Consider the following 18,732-nt stretch of genomic DNA (forward strand, 5'->3'; position numbering starts at 1 on the left):
TGTCCTCTGCACTTCCATGGAAGCCAAAACTGAGCCATGAACTACTAAACGCTTTCGCTAGGCTGCTATTCTCAAAGCATGCCTTTCCCACATACCCCATCTGGAAAATGGGGATAACTGCCCGGGCCTACCTTACAGGATTATTTTGCAAGGACTGCAGGGATTAAGGTAAATCAATCACTTGGAACACTCTTAAAGTCTTATCTAATGGCCCAGATTTAAAGTCCGCCTTTTGAGATTGTAATTCTTTCGTTGCTTTATTATCACTCTTATCCAGCTACGGGCTCCATGACGAATGCAGCGTTCTCGATAGCTTGGACAACGATCGTCAGGTGTTTGCGGACGACGTCCCACACGCCCAGCTCTTTGGCGCTTTCAAACGCATCGGCAAGGCCTGGGAAGGTAGCAACAGAGGACGTCTTGGAGGCCAGGAGGACATGGCTGCAAGAGGAGAGACACACCAAGGTGAGAAAGAGAAATAGCAACAACTGGGCCAGACGGCTCACAATTTATATACCGCAAAGACCCCTTTATTTCAGGGGAGGGGGGGGGCGGTTTGAGTGCTAGTTTAATATTTCTTTCCTGTAATTGTTATGTTTTTCTTGCATTTTGATGCATACGAACATCAGAAGAGCCCTGAGGCTGCATCAGACCAAGGGTCCATCTAGTCCAGCACTCTGTTCACACAGCGGCCAACCAGCCATTGGCCAGGGACGAACAAGCAGGACATGGTGCAACAGCACCCTCCCGCCCATGTTCCCCAGCAGCTGGTGCACACAGGCTTACTGCCACTGATACTGGAAGTAGCACAGAACCATCAGGGCTAGTAGCTATGGATAGCCTTCTCCTCCAGGAATTTTTCAAGCCATCCAAATTGGGGGCCATCACTACATCTTGGGGTAGTGAGTTCCGTAATTTAACTCTGCACTGTGTGAAGAAGTCCATCCTTTTATTTACCCTGAATCTCTTTGCATCGCTTTGTCATTTTAATCAATTTTAATCGGTTCTGTAATCTGCCTTGCGTGCCGTTTTCTTGTGGGGTGGGGCGTAGAAAGACAGGGTATAAACATAAATAAATGACTAAAATATCGTGTTTTGCCTATTTAGCAGCAGAGGCTGGTGGCTCCGATGTCTGTGGGGCAGTGAATCCGCTCCGGGTTTCAGTCAAAACCGGTCAGAATTCTAAAGGAGTGTTCCAAGGTGCTTCCCTGGCTGGGGCTGATAGGAGTTGGAGTCCAATGACACAAGGAGAGCCATCTGCTCCATCTGCCCCACCCACTTTAATCACGACCTTACCTACGCACCTTGGAGAACTCTTTTGCGTTCTGACGGGTTCTCACTGAAACCCAGAGTGGATCTTCTGCCCCACTGTCACCGGAGTCACCAGCCTCCACTGTCCCCCACATTCATCACTGGGAGTGTTTTTCTCCTGGGGCCCATCTAAACGACTCCGCTTTGCCGACTCAGTCTCCCCAAACCCAGCAGCATCACGGCTGCGAAGCAGCAGCGATAGGGTGATACAGCAGGAGTGAGCAGGGAAAATCAGGGTGCCGTTGTCAGACGGCGATAATGAGCAGCAAATATCGGGGATCAAAACTGAAAACTTGTCCCTTTTGGGGGGTTGTTTTCTGGCAACACTGCGCAACTTTGAAATCCTGCAGCAGAGCAGTTGCGCCTCTATTGTTCATTGAATTAAGGCGATATTATTCATCATAACTGCCCTTATGATGAGGGCCAGGATCTCTTCTCAATCCTCCCAGAGTGCAGGACAAGGAATAACAGGCTGAAGTTACAGGAAGCCAGATTCCAGCTGGACATCAGGAAAAACATCCTGACTGTTAGAGCAGTACGACAATGGAACCAGTTACCTAGGGAGGTTGTGGGCTCTCCCACACTAGAGGCCTTCAAGAGGCAGCTGGACAGCCATCTGTCAGGGATGCTTTAGGGTGGATTCCTGCACTGAGCAGGGGGTTGGACTCGATGGCCTTGTAGGCCCCTTCCAACTCTACTATTCTATGATTCCCCAGACTTCAATATTGCCATGGTGGCCATTCCTAGGCTTGTTGGTCCTGCCCCCAGCCCTGCATTCCCGCACCTACGCTGCACTGGGATCCGCCCTTAACTACGTTCATTCTCTTAATCTGAATTGAAACCAGCACTGACAGACAAAAAACAACCGTGGTGACGTCAGAGCAATGTAAAAAATCGCAGTAAAAGGAAACATAGAAAAAGCGCAGTTTTGCAGGGAACAGAACAATGTCGCTGCGATTTGGCGGCTGCGTCGTATAAACAAGGGGGCGCAACTGCGCAGCCGCGATGAGGTATGTACAGCATATAGACGAGTCCTTCTTTCAGAGGCAAACCGGAAGTGTCTGAAGGCGTCCGAAGCAGGAGAACGAGGCGAAGCAGCTGTCTTTGAGCAAACTCCCCTGTCGATGTTAAAATTACAGCAACACATCGGAGAAAAGCATTGCTTACCTGTAGTAATACTTCTCGGGGAAAGCCCTGGGGTTCAAGAACGCCCTTTCGAGCAGCATCAGCTGGTCGTTCACAGCCCGCACATGGAGGGGGCTTTCAAGGAGCAGGGAGAGAGAGAGAAAGAAGGTTGGTTCTGAACAACGGCAGGGAACGTTCTTCAACCCGTGGGCCGAATTCCATCTCAGCTGAGGGGGTGCCGGGTTCGAGTGGTGATGGCGGGCCGATGACAAAAGGGGTAAAAACCCCAAATACAAAAACGTAGCTTAAAAATAGTAGCTTAAAGCAATTAATGCCGCCAATTAAGCCTTAGGAGAAACATTTCAACTTTTGAGAATGGGGAAAGGAATGGGGAACAGCACGATAACTGGGAAATTGCCAATCGATGGCGGTTGGGGGGGGAAAAGAAAGTGTCACTCCTGGGAACTAAAAGGCTGGATTAAAGGAAGCCAGATTCCGGCTGGACATCTGGAAAAACTTCCTGACTGTTAGAGCAGTACGACAATGGAATCAGTTGCTTGATGAGGTTGTGGGCTCTCCCACATTAGAGGCCTTCAAGGGGCAGTTGGACAACCATCTGTCAGGGATGCTTTAGGGTGGATTCCTGCATTGAGCAGGGGGTTGGACTCGATGGCCTTGTAGGCCCCTTCCAACTCTGCTATTCTAGGATTTGGAAGCCAGGAGGGGCTGATGTTCCAGACCCCTGGTTCAGAAGACTTTTATGTAGCATTTTAGAGGGTTCAGGTCACATCTCAGAGTGCAGGACATGGAATAACAGGCTCAAGTTACAGGAAGCCAGATTCCGGCTGGAAATCAGGAAAAACGTCCTGACTGCTAGAGCAGTACGACAACGGAATCAGTTACCTAGGGAGGTTGTGGGCTCTCCCACACTAGAGGCCTTCAAGAGGCAGCTGGACAACCGTCTGTCAGGGATGCTTTAGGGTGGATTCCTGCATTGAGCAGGGGGTTGGACTCGATGGCCTTGTAGGCCCCTTCCAACTCTGCTATTCTATGATTCTATGAATCCTAGTCATGCTTACTAACAACCCTGTAAGGTAGGCCGGAATAGTCGTCCACAACTAATTACCAACGGGAGAAAAGTGTGCCAGATGGCTGACAGATAGTGGGAGATCGGTCTATCAACAGACCACAAGGCCTTACACCATGTAACATAGGGTTTCCTTCTATGGAAAGGAGGACCGGGCTCCTGTATCTTTAACAGTTGTATAGAAAAGGCAATTTCAGCAGGTTTTGTAGGCATGCAGTCCCTGTTGAAATGCCCCCTTCATCACCACAGTTAAAGCTGCAGGAGCCCTGCCCTCTTTTGTATCTGCTCAAGAGGGCAGGGCTCCTGCAGCCTTAACTGTGGTGATGAAGAGGGGATTTCACCAGGGGCTGCATGCCTACAAAGGACACCTGCTGAAGTGCCCTTTTCTGTGCAACTGTTAGAGATGCAGGAGCCCTGTCCTCCTTTCCGTAGGGCCACCCAATATAAAATAATGTTATGAAGTGTGTTGGAAGGTTCACCTGGGAGATTCTTCTTTCTGCAGGCTTTTGACGCGTTGGTTAAGACTGGCAGCAGCCAACTGGAAGTGTGCAATTGCATTCGAGAGTGGGACTGGAATTGTGGAGGAAGCAAAATAGATCAGGTTCATAAGAATATAAGAGGAGCCCTGATCCTGAATCAGACCAAGGGTCCATCTACTCCAGCACTCTGTTCACACAGTGGCCGACCAGCTGATGACCAGGGACTCACAAGCAGGACATGGCACAACAGCACCCCACCCCGCCCATGTTCCCCACCAACTGGTGCACACAGGCTTACTGCCTCTACTACTGGAGGTAGCACACAAACATTAGTTATTATTATTATTATTTATTACATTTGTATACTGCCCCATAGCCGAGGCTCTCTGGGCGGTTTACATCAGGCCTAGTAAGCCATTGATAGCCTTTGCCTCCAAGAATTTATCCAACCCCCTTCTCAAGCCATCCAAATGGGTGGCCATCACTACATCTTGTGGTAGTGAGTTCCGTAATTTAACTCTACGCTGTGTGAAGAAGTCCTTCCTTTTATTTGTCCTGGATCTCCCACCCATCAGCTTCATGGGATGACTCCTTTGGGTTCTAGTATTTTGAGAGAGGGAGAAAAATGTCTCCCTGTCCACATTCTCCACACCAGGCATGATTTTGTACACCTCTATCCTGTCCTCCCTGGGGGAAAAAAGTCCAAAGTATGCTCCTTGATTCCTTTCAGAATCCATGGTTCAAACAGCTAAGTTAGACCAGACACAATTCACAGGGTTAGGAGTTGTGTAAATGGATGTGTGCGTGTTGCGGAGTAAATAGCAGTGCGCTGGTAGGGATGTTTGAATCAACTGTTCCTGAGTCAAAGGATTGTGTGGGGCGGGGTGGGGGGACCTGTGATTTACGCTTTTTTAAAAAATCACATTCATGCGATTGCTAATGATTTGAATGGTGTCTTGTGTACTATATTCTTGACCTGTCAACTCTTGGCACAGTAAAGGTGTAAATCTGTGCATGTTTAGACAGAAAAAAAGTTCCTACAACTCCCAGCATGCGCCATGCTGTAGCTGTAGAACTTTTTTCTGTCTAAACAAGCATAGGATTGTGCCCTAAGTCTTGCCTAAGGTAAGGTGTCTATATGGAAAGGAGGACGGGGCTCCCGTAACTTTAACAGTGGTATTGAAAAGGGAATTTCAGCAGGGGTCATTTGTAGGCATGCAGCACCTGGTGAAATCCCTTCTTCGTTACCACATTTAAAATTGCAGGAGCCCTGCCCTGAGTGACCAGATACAAAATAGGGCAGGGCTCCTGCAACTTTAACGGTTGTGATGAAGAGGGAATTTCACCAAGTGCTGCATGCCTACAAATGACACCTGCTGAAATTCCCTTTTCAATACCACTGTTAAAGATACGGGAGCCCCGTCCTCGTTTCCATAGGATCACCCTCTAATGTAGTCCTTCATTACAGATGGGGAGAAGCCCGATGGTACAAAGCTAGGTCTGGAAAACCAAACCCACCTTCTTTACTTGGAAGCTGCATCTGTTTCAAAGATATTCGGGATGGGGAAAACCCCAGAAGAATTTATGAAACAAAGCATTAAGTTGTTGGAAATATTTGCCAGGTATAAGTGAAGCAATCCCACGCATAACGTAAAGAATTTGAGGTATAAGGTTCATCTTTAGTGTGTTGACTTTACCCCACAGACTCAATTTTAACTAGGAATGATGAAGAAACGGACACACCCATGAACTCAGCTCCACATCCCTTCGGATCACTTGACAACAAACTGTGTCATATGTTATTAATCATGACATTGAGAGTTAAACAACCCAGAGATTCAACCCAACAACAAACCACGGGTTCAAACTCTGGGTTGTTCAGCCCTCGACCAACCCAGAGGGCCGGGTTTGGACATCACAATGAACAACCCAGGAATGTTCCTGGGTTGTTTATCAAAGCGGATGTAAACCAGAAGGGGTGAATACATGGGAGCGGGGCAGCCACCCAAGATCCCAGCCCTGCAGAGCAGTCCAGGTCGCCCTCCCTCCAGGCCCACTGTCTCACCAAGCGAGATGCTTTGATTGGTCAGGGTTGCCTGGAACGCCTGCTCGGCAGTGCGGTACATTTCTTGCAGCAGTTCTCCGTAGTCGCTGACGTTGAGCGGGAGAATTAAGGAATCTGCCAAGCGCAGCAAGACGTTGCCAGCGGTCCGTGCCACAGCCTGGTGGCTGGTGAAACCTGGGGAGACACCTGGGAGTCAGAGGGTGGCCAGGTGCCCTCTTTTACAGAAAGGCTGGCCTCTATTTTGAAGCATCCTCTGTTGATGGGCTACCAAAGCAGTGGAGGCTGGTGGCTCCGATATCAGTGGGGTGGCGAATCTGCTCCGGGTTCCAGCCAGAACCAGTCAGAACTCAAATTCTGACTGGTTCTGGCTGAAACCCGGAGCGGATTCACCGCCCCACTGACTTTGGAGCCACCAGCCTCCACTGTATGAAAGGACCATCCTATGTTTGAAAGGCTGTTTGGTTCAAAGATAAAGAGAGAGCTCAGGGGCTTTGAAGTTGCCCGCGGGGGGCTTTGAAGTAATCCGGTCACTGTTGCATCAGAGAGAGAGAGAGAAAAGCAGTCGGGTACTCCTTCACCGTGTCTGGATACAGCTCCAGCTGAGAAAACACACACACACATACACACACACACACACACACACACACACACACACTCCTCCTGTCAACTGTCGCTGTTGAGGGTGTCCGAGGGAGGGGAAACAGCAATGAATAACTGAATTTTCCAATTAAGAATCTAGTGCCTGAATTTGCTTTTTTTCCTCCTCCCTTCCAGTACTCTTTCCTTTTGTGTCATGATTTTGTGATTTTTAAGCCGGGCGACAGGGACTGTCTCATTTCTGATTTGTGTAAGCTGCCTTGGGAACCTATTTGGCTAAAGTGCGGGATAAAAAAAATATATGCTGTCAATAAATAAATAATCCTACAGAGATATTTATTTATTTATTTATTTATTTATTTATTTATTTCACTTCTATACTGCCCAAAGCTGAAGCTCTTTGGGCAGTTCTGAAAAATGACAGGTATAAAATTTAAATATTTAGAGCTTTTCTACATTTTTTTTTTTAAAAAAAACAACCCACTGCCTTACCAGGGCTTTCTGCTTCCGCTTTCTTTCTGGGATTGCAATTGCCTTGATTACATGGGTGACCATGTGGTTTGAACTGCATACTTCTTCTCCCTGTGTGCTCCATTTACTTCCATTGAGACAATGCCATCTAGTGGCAGAATTATTGTGCAACGTCGAGTTTGCACACTGGGAGAACCCGCTTTTCCCACATATTACCACATTATCTCTGGGTCTTTTAAAAGCGGGATTTCCAGGGGATAGCGTGGAAGACATCCTGGCCATTGACAATGTCATGTAATGGACCTGCAAACTTCACGAGCACACAATAAATCGCTCCTTTAGAGGAGCCCTTAATCTGGAGATGTATTTGCAAAACCAGCAGCTAACTCTGGATGGCGTCAGCTTTCCAGCCTTACCTGGATCAATGAATTTATCCGCATAGTCGAAAGTATCAAAGGCTGTGTGGTAGGCAGGATAGATGCGTGCAGAAGTCTTGCTCTAGGTGAAGGAACGAAGGGCGGGAAAAACATATTGTTATGAGCTCAGCCATCACTGTGCAAAATGGCTACGTATAATATATCTTCAACTTCTACTCACCCAGTGGAGGCTGGTGGCTCTAATGTTAGTGGAGCAGTGTATTATTATTATTATTATTATTATTATTATTATTATTATTACTACTACTACTACTACTATTATTGTTGTTGCATTTATATCCCACCTTATTTTCCTTCAAGGAACCCAAAGGGGCGTACCTAATCCTTCTCTCTATTTTATCCTCACAACAACAACCCTGTGAGGTAGGTTGGGCTGAGAGTTTGTGACTGGCCCAAAGTCACCCTGTGGGTTTCCATGGCCGAGTGGGGACTCAAACCCGGATCTCCTGACTCCCAGTCCAACACTCTAACCACTAGGCCACACTGGCTCTGGGTTTCAGTCAGAAGTAGTTAATCTAAAGAAGCTATCCAAGGTGCTGAATACATTTTGGAGATATTTATTAAATTTATATACCGCCCCATAACCGAAGCTCTCTGGGCGGTTTACAAAAGTTAAAAACAGTGAACATTCAAAAAAAGTATACAAAATTTAAAACCATCAAAAATATAAAAACAACAGTATCCGTTTAAACAACAACAGTTCTCCCAGGTAGAGTTCAACATGTTGGATAACTCTTTCAGAGTTCTGATGGTTCTGACTGAAATGAGAGCGGATTCATCGCCCCACTGATATCAGAGCCACCAGCCTCTACTGACCATTTGATATCCTAAAATCTCTAAGCAGTTTATATCGAATACCGTATAAAAACCAGTGGAAAAACAAGATAAAATTAAAAAAAACTGCATCAAAAACATTACAACCAAAACAGTAGAACAGAGTGGTGTTGTGGTCAATGAAAAGTCAGGGAAAGCCTGCATGAACCGATATGTCTTCAACAGGTGTTAAAAGATTGCCACAGTTCCCACCTCTTGAACTATATTTGGAGGAATATTCTGGAAAGTCGGGGCCACTACTGAGAAGGCCTGCTTAACTGCCATTACATCGCAACACACGGTTGGTCTTGGGACGACCGTCAAAGCCTCCTTGGAAGATATCAGGGGTCAATTGGGTTGTGTATAGAGCGGGAGCAGGGAACTTCTTTCAGGCTGAGAACTAGTCTTCTGGGGGAATCCTGGAAGGCCAGATTTGGCACCCAGGGGTGAGATTCTGCACCCCTAAGAGCGTCTCTAAGGGGAAAAAAACCTCTCATCCTTACCATTTTTTTTCTGGGGTCATCCTATGTTGACTACGGCTCCTTTAGATGGTGACCAATGGTGACCACGTGACTTGTAATTGGAAATTTCCCCTCTGGGTAATGCTCCATAAAGTGGAATGAAACATCGCCCTCTAGTGGCCCACGATACCCCGCAATAATTTTAAATAGCGCATTATCTCCGATCTTTTTTTAAAGCGAGAAGGGGGAAAGCACAGGAGATGTCCTGGGGGTTGGCAGCGTCATGTACAGGACCCGCAAACTTCCAGGAGTGGCCAGTCGTGAGTGTGCAATAAACTGTTCACATCAAAAAGCTCTTACCCGATCGTAGGTGTAAGCAATGTCCATGGACGTGATGCCCAAGTAATGAATAAATGGGGCGAAATCGCTGCCAGCACCCAGAGCCCCTAAACTGAACGAGGGAGAAAGACAGGAAGTTGAGAAGTATCTCTCCATGATGGGACTAGAACATGCAGCCTTCAGGGCTTCTGCCCTGGCACAGGCTGGGTTGTTGCTAATCACCCCTAGGAATGGGGTATAAAAATTCTATGGAAAATGTGGATAGGGAGACATTTCTCTCTCTCTCTCTCTCTCAGAATACTAGAACTCAACGAGGTCATCCCATGAAGCTGATGGGTGGAAGATTCAGGACAGATAAAAGGAAGGACTTCTTCACACCATGCAGGGTTAAACTATGGAACTCACTGCCACAAGATGTAGTGATGGCCACCAATCTGGATGGCTTTAAAAGGCAATTGGATGAACTCCTGGAGAAGAAGGGTAGCCATGGCTACTAGTCCCCATGGCAATATGCTTCCCTCCAGGATCAGGGTCAGTAATTTTGTATACTTATTTATTTATTTATTTCATTTATATACCGCCCCATAGCTGAAGGTCTCTAGGCGGTTTACAAAAAAACTGGTATACACCAGTTGTTGGGGAACATGGGAGAGTGGGTGTTGTTGCACTCATGTCCTGCTTGTGGGTCCCTGGTTGACAGCTGCTTGGCCCCTGTGTGAACAGAGCGTTGGACTAGATGGACCCTTGGTCTGATCCAGCTTCAGGACACTTCTTGTGTTCTGATGTTCAAGGGAATTGAGAGGAGATAGGGGAAGAAGAGCCTCAATGGTTTGCCCCCAAACCTTTTACCTGGGGATGCTTCCATAGTTCGGGCTGCTTCGGTTGAAGTGGCGTTTCCAGTTTTCATAGACGGACACGGACGTATCTGCTGGCGTCTTGACCTAGGGAGGAAAAGCAGGTGGGTAATTCAAGACATCCCCTTTCAGCAAGGTTGAGGCCACACTGGAAACCCTAACCCTAGCCCTAAGGCATCATCCCATTGAGCCGGAACGTGGGGGATTCAGGGCAGAGAAAAGGAAGGGCTTCTTCACACAGCACAGAGTTAAATGATGGAACTCACTGCCACAAGATGTAGTGATGCCCCCCCCCCAATTTGGATGGCTTGAAAAGGGGGTTGGATAAATCCCTGGAGAAGGAGGCTATTAATAGCTACTAGCTCTGATGGCTATGTGCTACCTCCAGTATTCGAGGCAGTAAGCCTGTGTGCACCAGCTGCTCAAGTTATAGGAAGCCAGATTCCGGCTGGACATCAGGAAAAGCTTCCTGATTGTCAGAGCAGTACGACAATGGAACCAGTTACCTAGGGAGGTGGTGGGCTCTCCCACACTCGAAGCCTTCAAGAGGCAGCTGGAGAGCCATCTGTCAGGGATGCTTGAAGGTGGATTCCTGCACTGAGCAGGGGTTGGACTCAATGGCCTTTTAGGCCCCTTCCAACTCTGCTATTCTATGGTTCTATGAGTGCCCTGGTGTGAAAGCGGCCTGGTCCTCTTGTGTCCTTCATAGTTGCATGGAAGGGGGAATTTCAGCAGGTGTAGTTTGCCACACAGGTGACGCTACGCCGATTTTGCTAAATCCAGATGCCTCTGGAGCCCTGTCCTCTTTTGCACAGAACGCAGGGATTCCAGACCAGGGAGAGACACAGCTTTTCTCACCCTCATCATATAGGATATTTCTGTCTTTCTTTCCCCTTTTACCAGCCTGTACTACAAGATCCTTGCTCCAACTGCCACGTTGGAACGTCCTTGGGAAACCGGACCGATATTAACCTTTTCCAACATTCTATTTCCAGCAAGACCCAGTTTCTGGAAACTCAAAAGCTTCTGTTATTTCTCAGAAGCTGGGATTTAGAGATCTAGTATTTCTGGCTTAGCGTAACCACCATTTAAACATGCTCACTAACCATTTGCTGCAAAAGGGTTAATGGCCTAACCATGGCTTAGCATGTTGTCTTAGGGTGACCCTATGGAAAGGAGGACAGGGCTCCTGTATCTTTGACAGTTGTATAGGAAAAGGGGATTTCAGCGAGTGTCCTTTGTACGCATGCAGCCCCTGGTGAAATTCCCTCTTCATCACAACAGTTAAAGCTGCAGGAGCCCTGCCCTCTCTTGTATCTGGTCATGCTAGGCAGGGCTCCTACATGCATACAAAGGACACCTGCTGAAATTCCCTTTTCTATACAGCTGTTAAAGATACAGGAGCCCAGTCCTCCTTTTCATAGGGTCACCCTATGTTGCCTAAGACATAAATGTTAAGTGTTTTGAGCTAACCATGATGGCTGATAGTGTTGTGTGAATGCCGTTTTTCCTAACTGTGGTGACTACATAAGCACAGGTTAACTATGCCAGTGTGGTGTAGTGGCTAAGGTGTTGGACTGGGAGTCAGGAGATCCGGGTTCGAGTCCCCACTCAGCCGTGAAAACCCACTGGGTCACTTTGGGCCAGTCACAAATTCTCAGCCCAACCTACCTCACAGGGTTGTTGTGAGGATAGAAATGTAGAGGAGGAGGGTTATGTACACCACCTTGGGTTCCTTAAGGAAAAAAGGTGGGATATTATTAATAATAATAATAATAATAATAATAATAATAATAATAATAATATAAATAAACAAATGCTCATGGTTAGTGGCCTAACCATGGCTTAGCATGTCAAACAAAGCCCTATGAAGAGAGGCTGAAAGAACTGGGCCTGTTTAGCCTGGAGAAGAGAAGATTGAGGGGAGACATGAGAGCACTCTTCAAAGACTGGAAAGGTTGTCATGCAGAGGAGGGGCAGGATCTCTTCTCGATCCTCCCAGAGTGCAGGACACGGAATAATGGGTTCAAGTTAAAGGAAGCCAGATTCCGGCTGCACATCAGGAAAAACTTCCTGACTGTTAAAGCAGTATGACAATGGAACCAGCGACCTAGGGAGGTGTTGGGCTCTCCCACACTAGAGTCATTCAGGAGGCAGCTGGACAACCATCTGTCAGGGATGCTTTAGGGTGGATTCCTGCATTGAGCAGGGGGTTGGACCCGATGGCCTTGTAGGCCCCTTCCAGCTCTGCTATTCTATGATTCTATGATTCTATGATCTGAACAGGCCCATTATTTTGCTGGAAATAATTATTCTAGCATTGGATGTGCATTTGCACTCTGCACATCCATAGCTTTTGGTATTTTAGCCTGATTTACTGTTCTCATTGCTCTGATTATTCCTTTATTTCTGTTTTGTGTAACCCCTTCCCCCCTTCATATGTTTTAATGTGATTTTAGACTGTGAGCCTCTAGGCAGGGTATCGCTGTTTTATTTGTATATTCTGTACAGCACCAAGGACATTGTTGGTGCTAAATAAATAAATAAATAAATAATGGTCCTGAGAGCATTTAACCCCCACCCTCGTCACCTGTCCAGCGTTACCTGCTGAGTAGCTGCAAAAATAACACTTTGAGCAGGCGGTGTGGCTTGCGCCCTCAAGGTAGCATTGGCTGTCAAAGGAGAAAAAGGTGCGTTAGAAGAAACTCTCCCACCAAAAAGGGGTATTGAGCAAAGGTTGCCAGCTTCTGTTTATGGCGGCAGCTCAGTTTTGCTTTTACCCTATTTCTTCGATTCTAAGACGCACTTCCCCCCCCCCATATAAACATCTCTAAAAATGGGGTGCGTCTTAGAATCGTGGGTGTGTCTTGGGGGGGGGGTTCTGTTAGTGGTACTGAAATTAGTGTGCGTCTTACAATCGAAGAAATACGGTAATAGCTGTGCGTCAGGCACAGTTCAACAGGAGCAGTTTTCTCCCAGCATGCACTGTAGACAGGGATGGGAGGAAAGGCAGCTGAAAAAAGAGACACGGACTCCTTTCAAAAGACGAGAGCCGGGCCGTTTGAAAAATCAGCAGCAGAGATCTTGAGGACTTGGGACCTTTTTCGCCTTACTCACACTTTTTTGCGAAGGGAAAAGAAAGGCAGGAAAAAGAAGAGGAAACACTGTATCTCTGTTTACTTGTTCACAAATCTCCACCGAATTTGAAAGGCTTCACCCTGTCCTACGGGGGTCAACTTTATTTTTATTTTTAACCAGACCCTACTGTTATGCTTTGATTTGCAGATAGCGACAAACAATATTGATTTGCAGATAGCGGCTAACAAACTGGGACTCAATCCAGACAAGACGGAGGTACTGTTAGCGGGTGGTTCATCTGTCCGGCGAGGTGATGTTTGCCCTGTCCTGGATGGGGTTGCACTCTCCCTAAAGGATCGGGTCCGTAGTTTGGGGGTGCTCTTGGATCCAGAACTGTCACAGGTGAACTCAGTGGCAAAGAGCACCTTTTATCAGCTTTATACCAACTACACCCTTATCTGGACAGAGATAGCCTAGCTACAGTGATCCATGCTCTGATAACCTCTCGTTTGGATTACTGCAATGCGTTATACGTGGGGCTGCCTTTGAAAACGGTCCGGAAGCTTCAGCTGGTACAAAACAGGGCAGCCCGTTTACTAACAGGGACTGGCCGGCAAGACCACATCACGCCAGTCCTTTTACAACTTCATTGGCTGCCAGTCCAGGTCCGGGCCCGATTCAAAGTGCTGGTATTGACATTTAAAGCCCTAAATGGTTTGGGGCCAGGTTATTTGAAGGAATGCCTCCTCCCATATGTGCCTGCCCGGACCTTAAGATCATCCACAGGGGTCTTTCTCCGTGAACCCCTGCCAAAGGAAGTGAGGCAGGTGGCTACTAGGAGGAGGGCCTTCTCTGCTGTGGCACCCCGGTTGCGGAATGAGCTCCCCAGAGAGGTCCGCCTGGCGCCTACACTGCACTCCTTTCGTCGCCAGCTGAAGACCTTTTTATTCTCTCAGTATTTTAACACTTAATTTTAACTTAAATTTAAATTTTACTGTTTTAACTCTGTATTTTAATTTTATATCAATTTTGCTGCATGGTTTTTTTATCCTGGTTGTGCTTTTTATACTGTATTTTGTATTGGTGCTTTTAACCTGTTGGTTGTTTTATTATGGTTTTAATTTTTGTGAACCGCCCAGAGAGCTTCGGCTATTGGGCGGTATAACAATGAAATAAATAAATAAATAAATAAATATTGCTAATTCCAGCCTTACCAACTCGCTGTTACAGCAGAGGCGAGGCGCCTTTTTCCTATGAAGGGCTGTTGATCCGTGAGTAGAGTTCATCAGAGTTGTAGGACTTTTTTTCCTGTCTAAACCCGCTGTTGAGGAAATCAAGACGGGTGGTCTTTTTTTACCTAGGCCCACAGGTCTAAGAAAATAAACTGCTTTGGCTTTTTCATTACAAATCAGAAGATCCATGCTTTCAGCGTAACTGACATATATTAAGACTGCAACCATTTTCACAACTAACGGTCTACGTCGAAATACATGTCACAGGACGGTGTCTCAGCAGAAACAGAGGATGGAATGAGATACTTTCAAAGCAAGCTAAAGCGCAAAAAGGAAACAGACGGATATATGGTTGCTTAAATGATTGCAATACCCATCTACGTATTGTTTTTCTAGTCTTAGAATTATTTGCACTCTGCACATGCATACATGCCTTGTCTATCATTGGTTACTGTATTGCAAAACTGTATTATGATTGGCGGGAAGGTTCTGCCGTTGTTTCTAAGGGGAAACTGAGCCTATAAATACGTTAGCCTTTCCTGAAATTAGTGGGCAGTTCCTCAGGTCCTCTGAGGGCTACCGCCTTGCAGCGCTGCTTGTATTAAACTTTCTAAAGAGAGAGAAATTGTGTCTTGAGAGGCTTTGACCACCACTCATCGAACAAAGGGGACCCACCCTTTGGGGTCCCTCCACAACGTGCAGGATTACTTCTTCAATGATCATTGCAACAGTGTAGTAAGTTCATCCTTGCAGCTTAAACGTGTGCAAACAGTGTGCAAGTACTTTCTCCTCAAGGTATCATCTAGGGCTGTGCTCCGCTTCTCTTTGGGCTGGAGAAGCAATAGTGAGGCAGCCTGATTCGCCTCCGGAAAAGGTGGAGGAGAAGCGAGTCGGGGGGCTGCAGATCGAGGCGAAGAGGATCGCCTCAATCTGGAGCTCCGGATGCAGGTAAGTGGGGGGGGGGGGGTCATCTGGCGACGGTGACAGTGATGGAGCCAGGTAATGGGGCAGGGAGGAGAGAGGCTTACCTGTGTCCATCACGGGTTTCAATTGAGGCCCCGGCTTCAAGCGGAAGAGAAGGCCGCAGCCTCAATTGAAGCCCACGATGGACCACAATGGACGCATGTAAGGGGGTGGGGGATTGGCCTACCTGGCACCGCTGTCCATGAGGTGGCAGCGGAGCCAGGTAAGGGAGGAGGGAGGCTTACCTGAGTCTGTCGCGGGCTTCAATTGAGGCCCCGGTTGACACCAGAAGTGAAGGCCGAGGCCTCTTCTGGCTTCAAGCCGGAGCCTCAATTGAAGCCCATGACGGACCGTGACAGATGCAGGTAAGAAGGCAGGGGGGTTGGTCTACCTGGCGCCGCTGTCCATGCAGCAGCAGCGGAGCCAGGTAAGGGGGCAGGGAGAAGGGAGGCTTACCTGCGTCTGTCATGGGCTTCAATTGAGGCTCCAGTTGAAGCCGGAAGTGAAGGCCGAGGCCTCTTCCAGCTTCAAGCTGGGGCCTCAATTGAAGCCCGCGACGGTGGACACAGGTAAGGGGGGGTTGGCTTACCTGGCGGTGGCACCATCCATGCAGCGACGGCGGTGGAGCTGCGGCCCAAAGCAGATCAGGCCCGATCCAGAAGTTCCAGATCAGGCCACGAAGCGGATCGGGGGTGTCCATTCACAGCCCTAGTATCATCCACCCCTTGTGCGTTTCAGAATCTTTACAATCTTTTCAATACCAGGTTAAAACCTTTTTGTTCACCTGGGAATTTTCAGCAGGTTAATTTGTCCATTTATATTTTAATGCCTTTTACATTGTTTTATGGCCATTTGGGCTTTTTTAATTGCATTTTTAGGATTCTTTGACCATTTGTGAGTATTAATTTGTACAATGACCTGATATCTTTGGATACCATTTCAATAATAATAATAATAATAATAATAATAATAATAATAATAATGGTGTTGCTTACCAAAGACTGCAATGTCCACATTGATGTAAGCCACGCTGCGCTCTTGTAGTTTGCTGTAAAATTCCTGTGGGGGGGAGAGCGAGAATTCTCAAAGTTCCTTTTCTTAAGGACATTGATGCTAGAACTGGCCCGTTTATTATTCCTCTTGATTCTTATCTTCCCTTGTTCTGGTCAGCAACCAGTCAGAATCATCTCAAGTTCTGCAAATTGTGGGAAAGTCTGACTGCAGCAGGGTTGCCTTATATACAGAAAGCGTGGTAACGCCTCCTTTAGTATTAGAGGGAATAAATGCAGGCTAGAGCCAGTTTTGAAGAAGTTCAAATTAACTTACATTATGAGTGGTTTTACGCACAAGGCTATCTAATAGGGCTGTGCACGCCCTCCCCGAACGGCTTTGGATCCTGATCCGGACCTCCCCCCTCCCCCACTTACCTGGCTCTGTCGTCCAGCCAGGTAAGTGGCCTATTTCTGGCCTTAGGTGTGGGCGACAGTTGAAGCCACCGCACGGACCGCGGTGGATGATGGAGCCAGGTAAGCCCCCCTCCCCCACTTACCTGGCTCTGCCACGGTTGCCGCACGGACCATGGCGGCAGCAGGCAGGGGAGCCAGGTAAGCTCCCCTCCCCACTTACCTGGCTCCAAAGCTTTGGAACGGTCTGAATCGCTTCAGAACGATCCAAACCGCTTCAGAACGGTCCGAACCGCTTCGTGTCAATCCGGGCCTCCCCCGATCCGCTCCAGAACCAGGCTTAAGAGGTCCGGATCGGCCCGCTTTGCTTCGGATTCGGGGATCCATAACAGAGTGGAGCACACCCCCTACTATCTAACACTGTTTAACTACCAGCATCCCCTAACGCTGGATATGTGAGCGTCCGTCAGCAAAGGCCTGAGATATGGTCACTTGCTTCCTTTCTGGAAAGAACACACGGAGCTTGTTGCAGAGGCAGGAGCGGGGAAAGGAAGAGGGAGCAGGAAAAAGGAAATGATAAAGCTATAGCACAACATGGGGCACAAACAAGAAAAATGGTTGTTGCTGCAACACATTCTCTATTGCCCCCTAGTGTCCGGAAGCATGCGGAGTTATTTATTATCCAAGGGCATTAAAGCTCAGCCCTGTGGGCTAAATCCTGCCCACTTGGGATCCTAATCCAGATTTCTGAAGTTCATTTGGGAGTTTCCTAGCTGTAAGTTAAACTATGCTGGTATATCAGCCTCCCCATTTTTGTTCCGAACTCCGCCCCTTCCCTGTTGGCCCCGCCCACCCCTGGAGCGTCTCCTAAGATTGAATCCAGACCCTCAGGCTAAAAGGAGTTCAACATCCCTGATTTAGATCCCTGAGAATTGGGATAAAGAAACTCTTCTTTTTTTCCCGCACGCGCTCTCTCTCTCTCTCTCACACACACACACAAACACTTCTGGTTCTTTTACCTCTGTGTACTCGGTAGAACCGATGAGACCGAATTCCTCAGCGCCCCAGCTGCCGAAAATAATGGACCTTCGTGGGCGCCACTTCCCTGAAAGGAAAAGGAAAAACAAAAGCCAGGGTGGTTCTTAGCCCAGGATAACAACCCTGAGGAAACAACTGTTGTTTTCTCAGGGTTGTTAAGAGACAGGGCCTTCTCAGTGGTGCCCCCCCAATTATGGAATGATCTCCCCAATGAGGCTCGTCTGGTGCCAACTTTGTCACCTTTTCAGCACCAGGTTAAAACTGCCCTCTTCTTTCAGGCATTGAGTTTTAATTAGGGCCTGGGGTCGTCCTTGGCTGATAGTTCACAAATTGCTTTTAGGTATGGGCTGTCTGTCTGTGTTTCTATGATTTTATGTACATACTTTTTTGTACTTCATATAATGTGCTTTAACGGGTTTTCATTTTTGTGAACTGCCCAGAGAGTTCAGCTATGGGGCGGAATAGAAATATAATGAATGAATGGATGAAATGTTGAACTTGACTGTGAACAGAGACCCAAGACCAGCCATCCACAAGCCACTGCCTTCCAGAGATGTAGGACTACAACTCCCATCCTGAGTTGCAGTCCACCTCTGGAGAGCACCAGACTGGAGAAGGTTTCCTCGGTAGTTGAGATCCTAGATATCCCTGGTCTGATCTGAGAATACGACTTATAGCTACATTCCTGAAGCTAAGCTGGCTGGATGGGAGAGCGCCACCCCACCCACGCCTGCCCCAAATACATAAACGTGAATTCTATGATGGAAGAAAGGTGGGATGTCAATGTTGCTCGTCTGCCTCTTCCCTGCCAGAAATAAAACCTATGAGAACAGGTGTGTGAGGTTGTTGTTTTTTCCTCCTCCCTCCTCACTCCTTTTCCTTTTATGTTGTGTCTTTCAGATTTAAAACCTGAGAGCAGGCCCTCTGTTATTATTAATCTGTATAATCCACTCTGGGAGCCTTTTTTAGCAGAAGGACG

General features: G+C 47.5%; 1 protein-coding gene across 1 annotated transcript in view; it reads right to left on the reverse strand.

The window, feature by feature from the left end:
* Positions 1 to 269: 269 nt before the first annotated feature.
* NAALADL1 (N-acetylated alpha-linked acidic dipeptidase like 1) overlaps positions 270 to 18,732 on the reverse strand; it is a 32,392-nt gene continuing 13,929 nt past the window's right edge. The window contains exons 10-19 of the mRNA XM_063146242.1: positions 17,735 to 17,820; positions 16,308 to 16,371; positions 12,644 to 12,711; positions 10,035 to 10,126; positions 9,207 to 9,297; positions 7,552 to 7,633; positions 6,068 to 6,241; positions 4,003 to 4,093; positions 2,479 to 2,571; positions 270 to 441 (exon numbers count right to left, since the gene is read on the reverse strand). Coding sequence (XP_063002312.1) covers positions 270 to 441; positions 2,479 to 2,571; positions 4,003 to 4,093; positions 6,068 to 6,241; positions 7,552 to 7,633; positions 9,207 to 9,297; positions 10,035 to 10,126; positions 12,644 to 12,711; positions 16,308 to 16,371; positions 17,735 to 17,820 — 1,013 coding nt within the window. The remainder of the gene's footprint in view (positions 442 to 2,478; positions 2,572 to 4,002; positions 4,094 to 6,067; positions 6,242 to 7,551; positions 7,634 to 9,206; positions 9,298 to 10,034; positions 10,127 to 12,643; positions 12,712 to 16,307; positions 16,372 to 17,734; positions 17,821 to 18,732) is intronic.

The sequence above is a fragment of the Elgaria multicarinata genome, chromosome 21, assembly GCF_023053635.1.
Source record: "Elgaria multicarinata webbii isolate HBS135686 ecotype San Diego chromosome 21, rElgMul1.1.pri, whole genome shotgun sequence".
Classification (NCBI taxonomy): domain Eukaryota; kingdom Metazoa; phylum Chordata; class Lepidosauria; order Squamata; family Anguidae; genus Elgaria; species Elgaria multicarinata.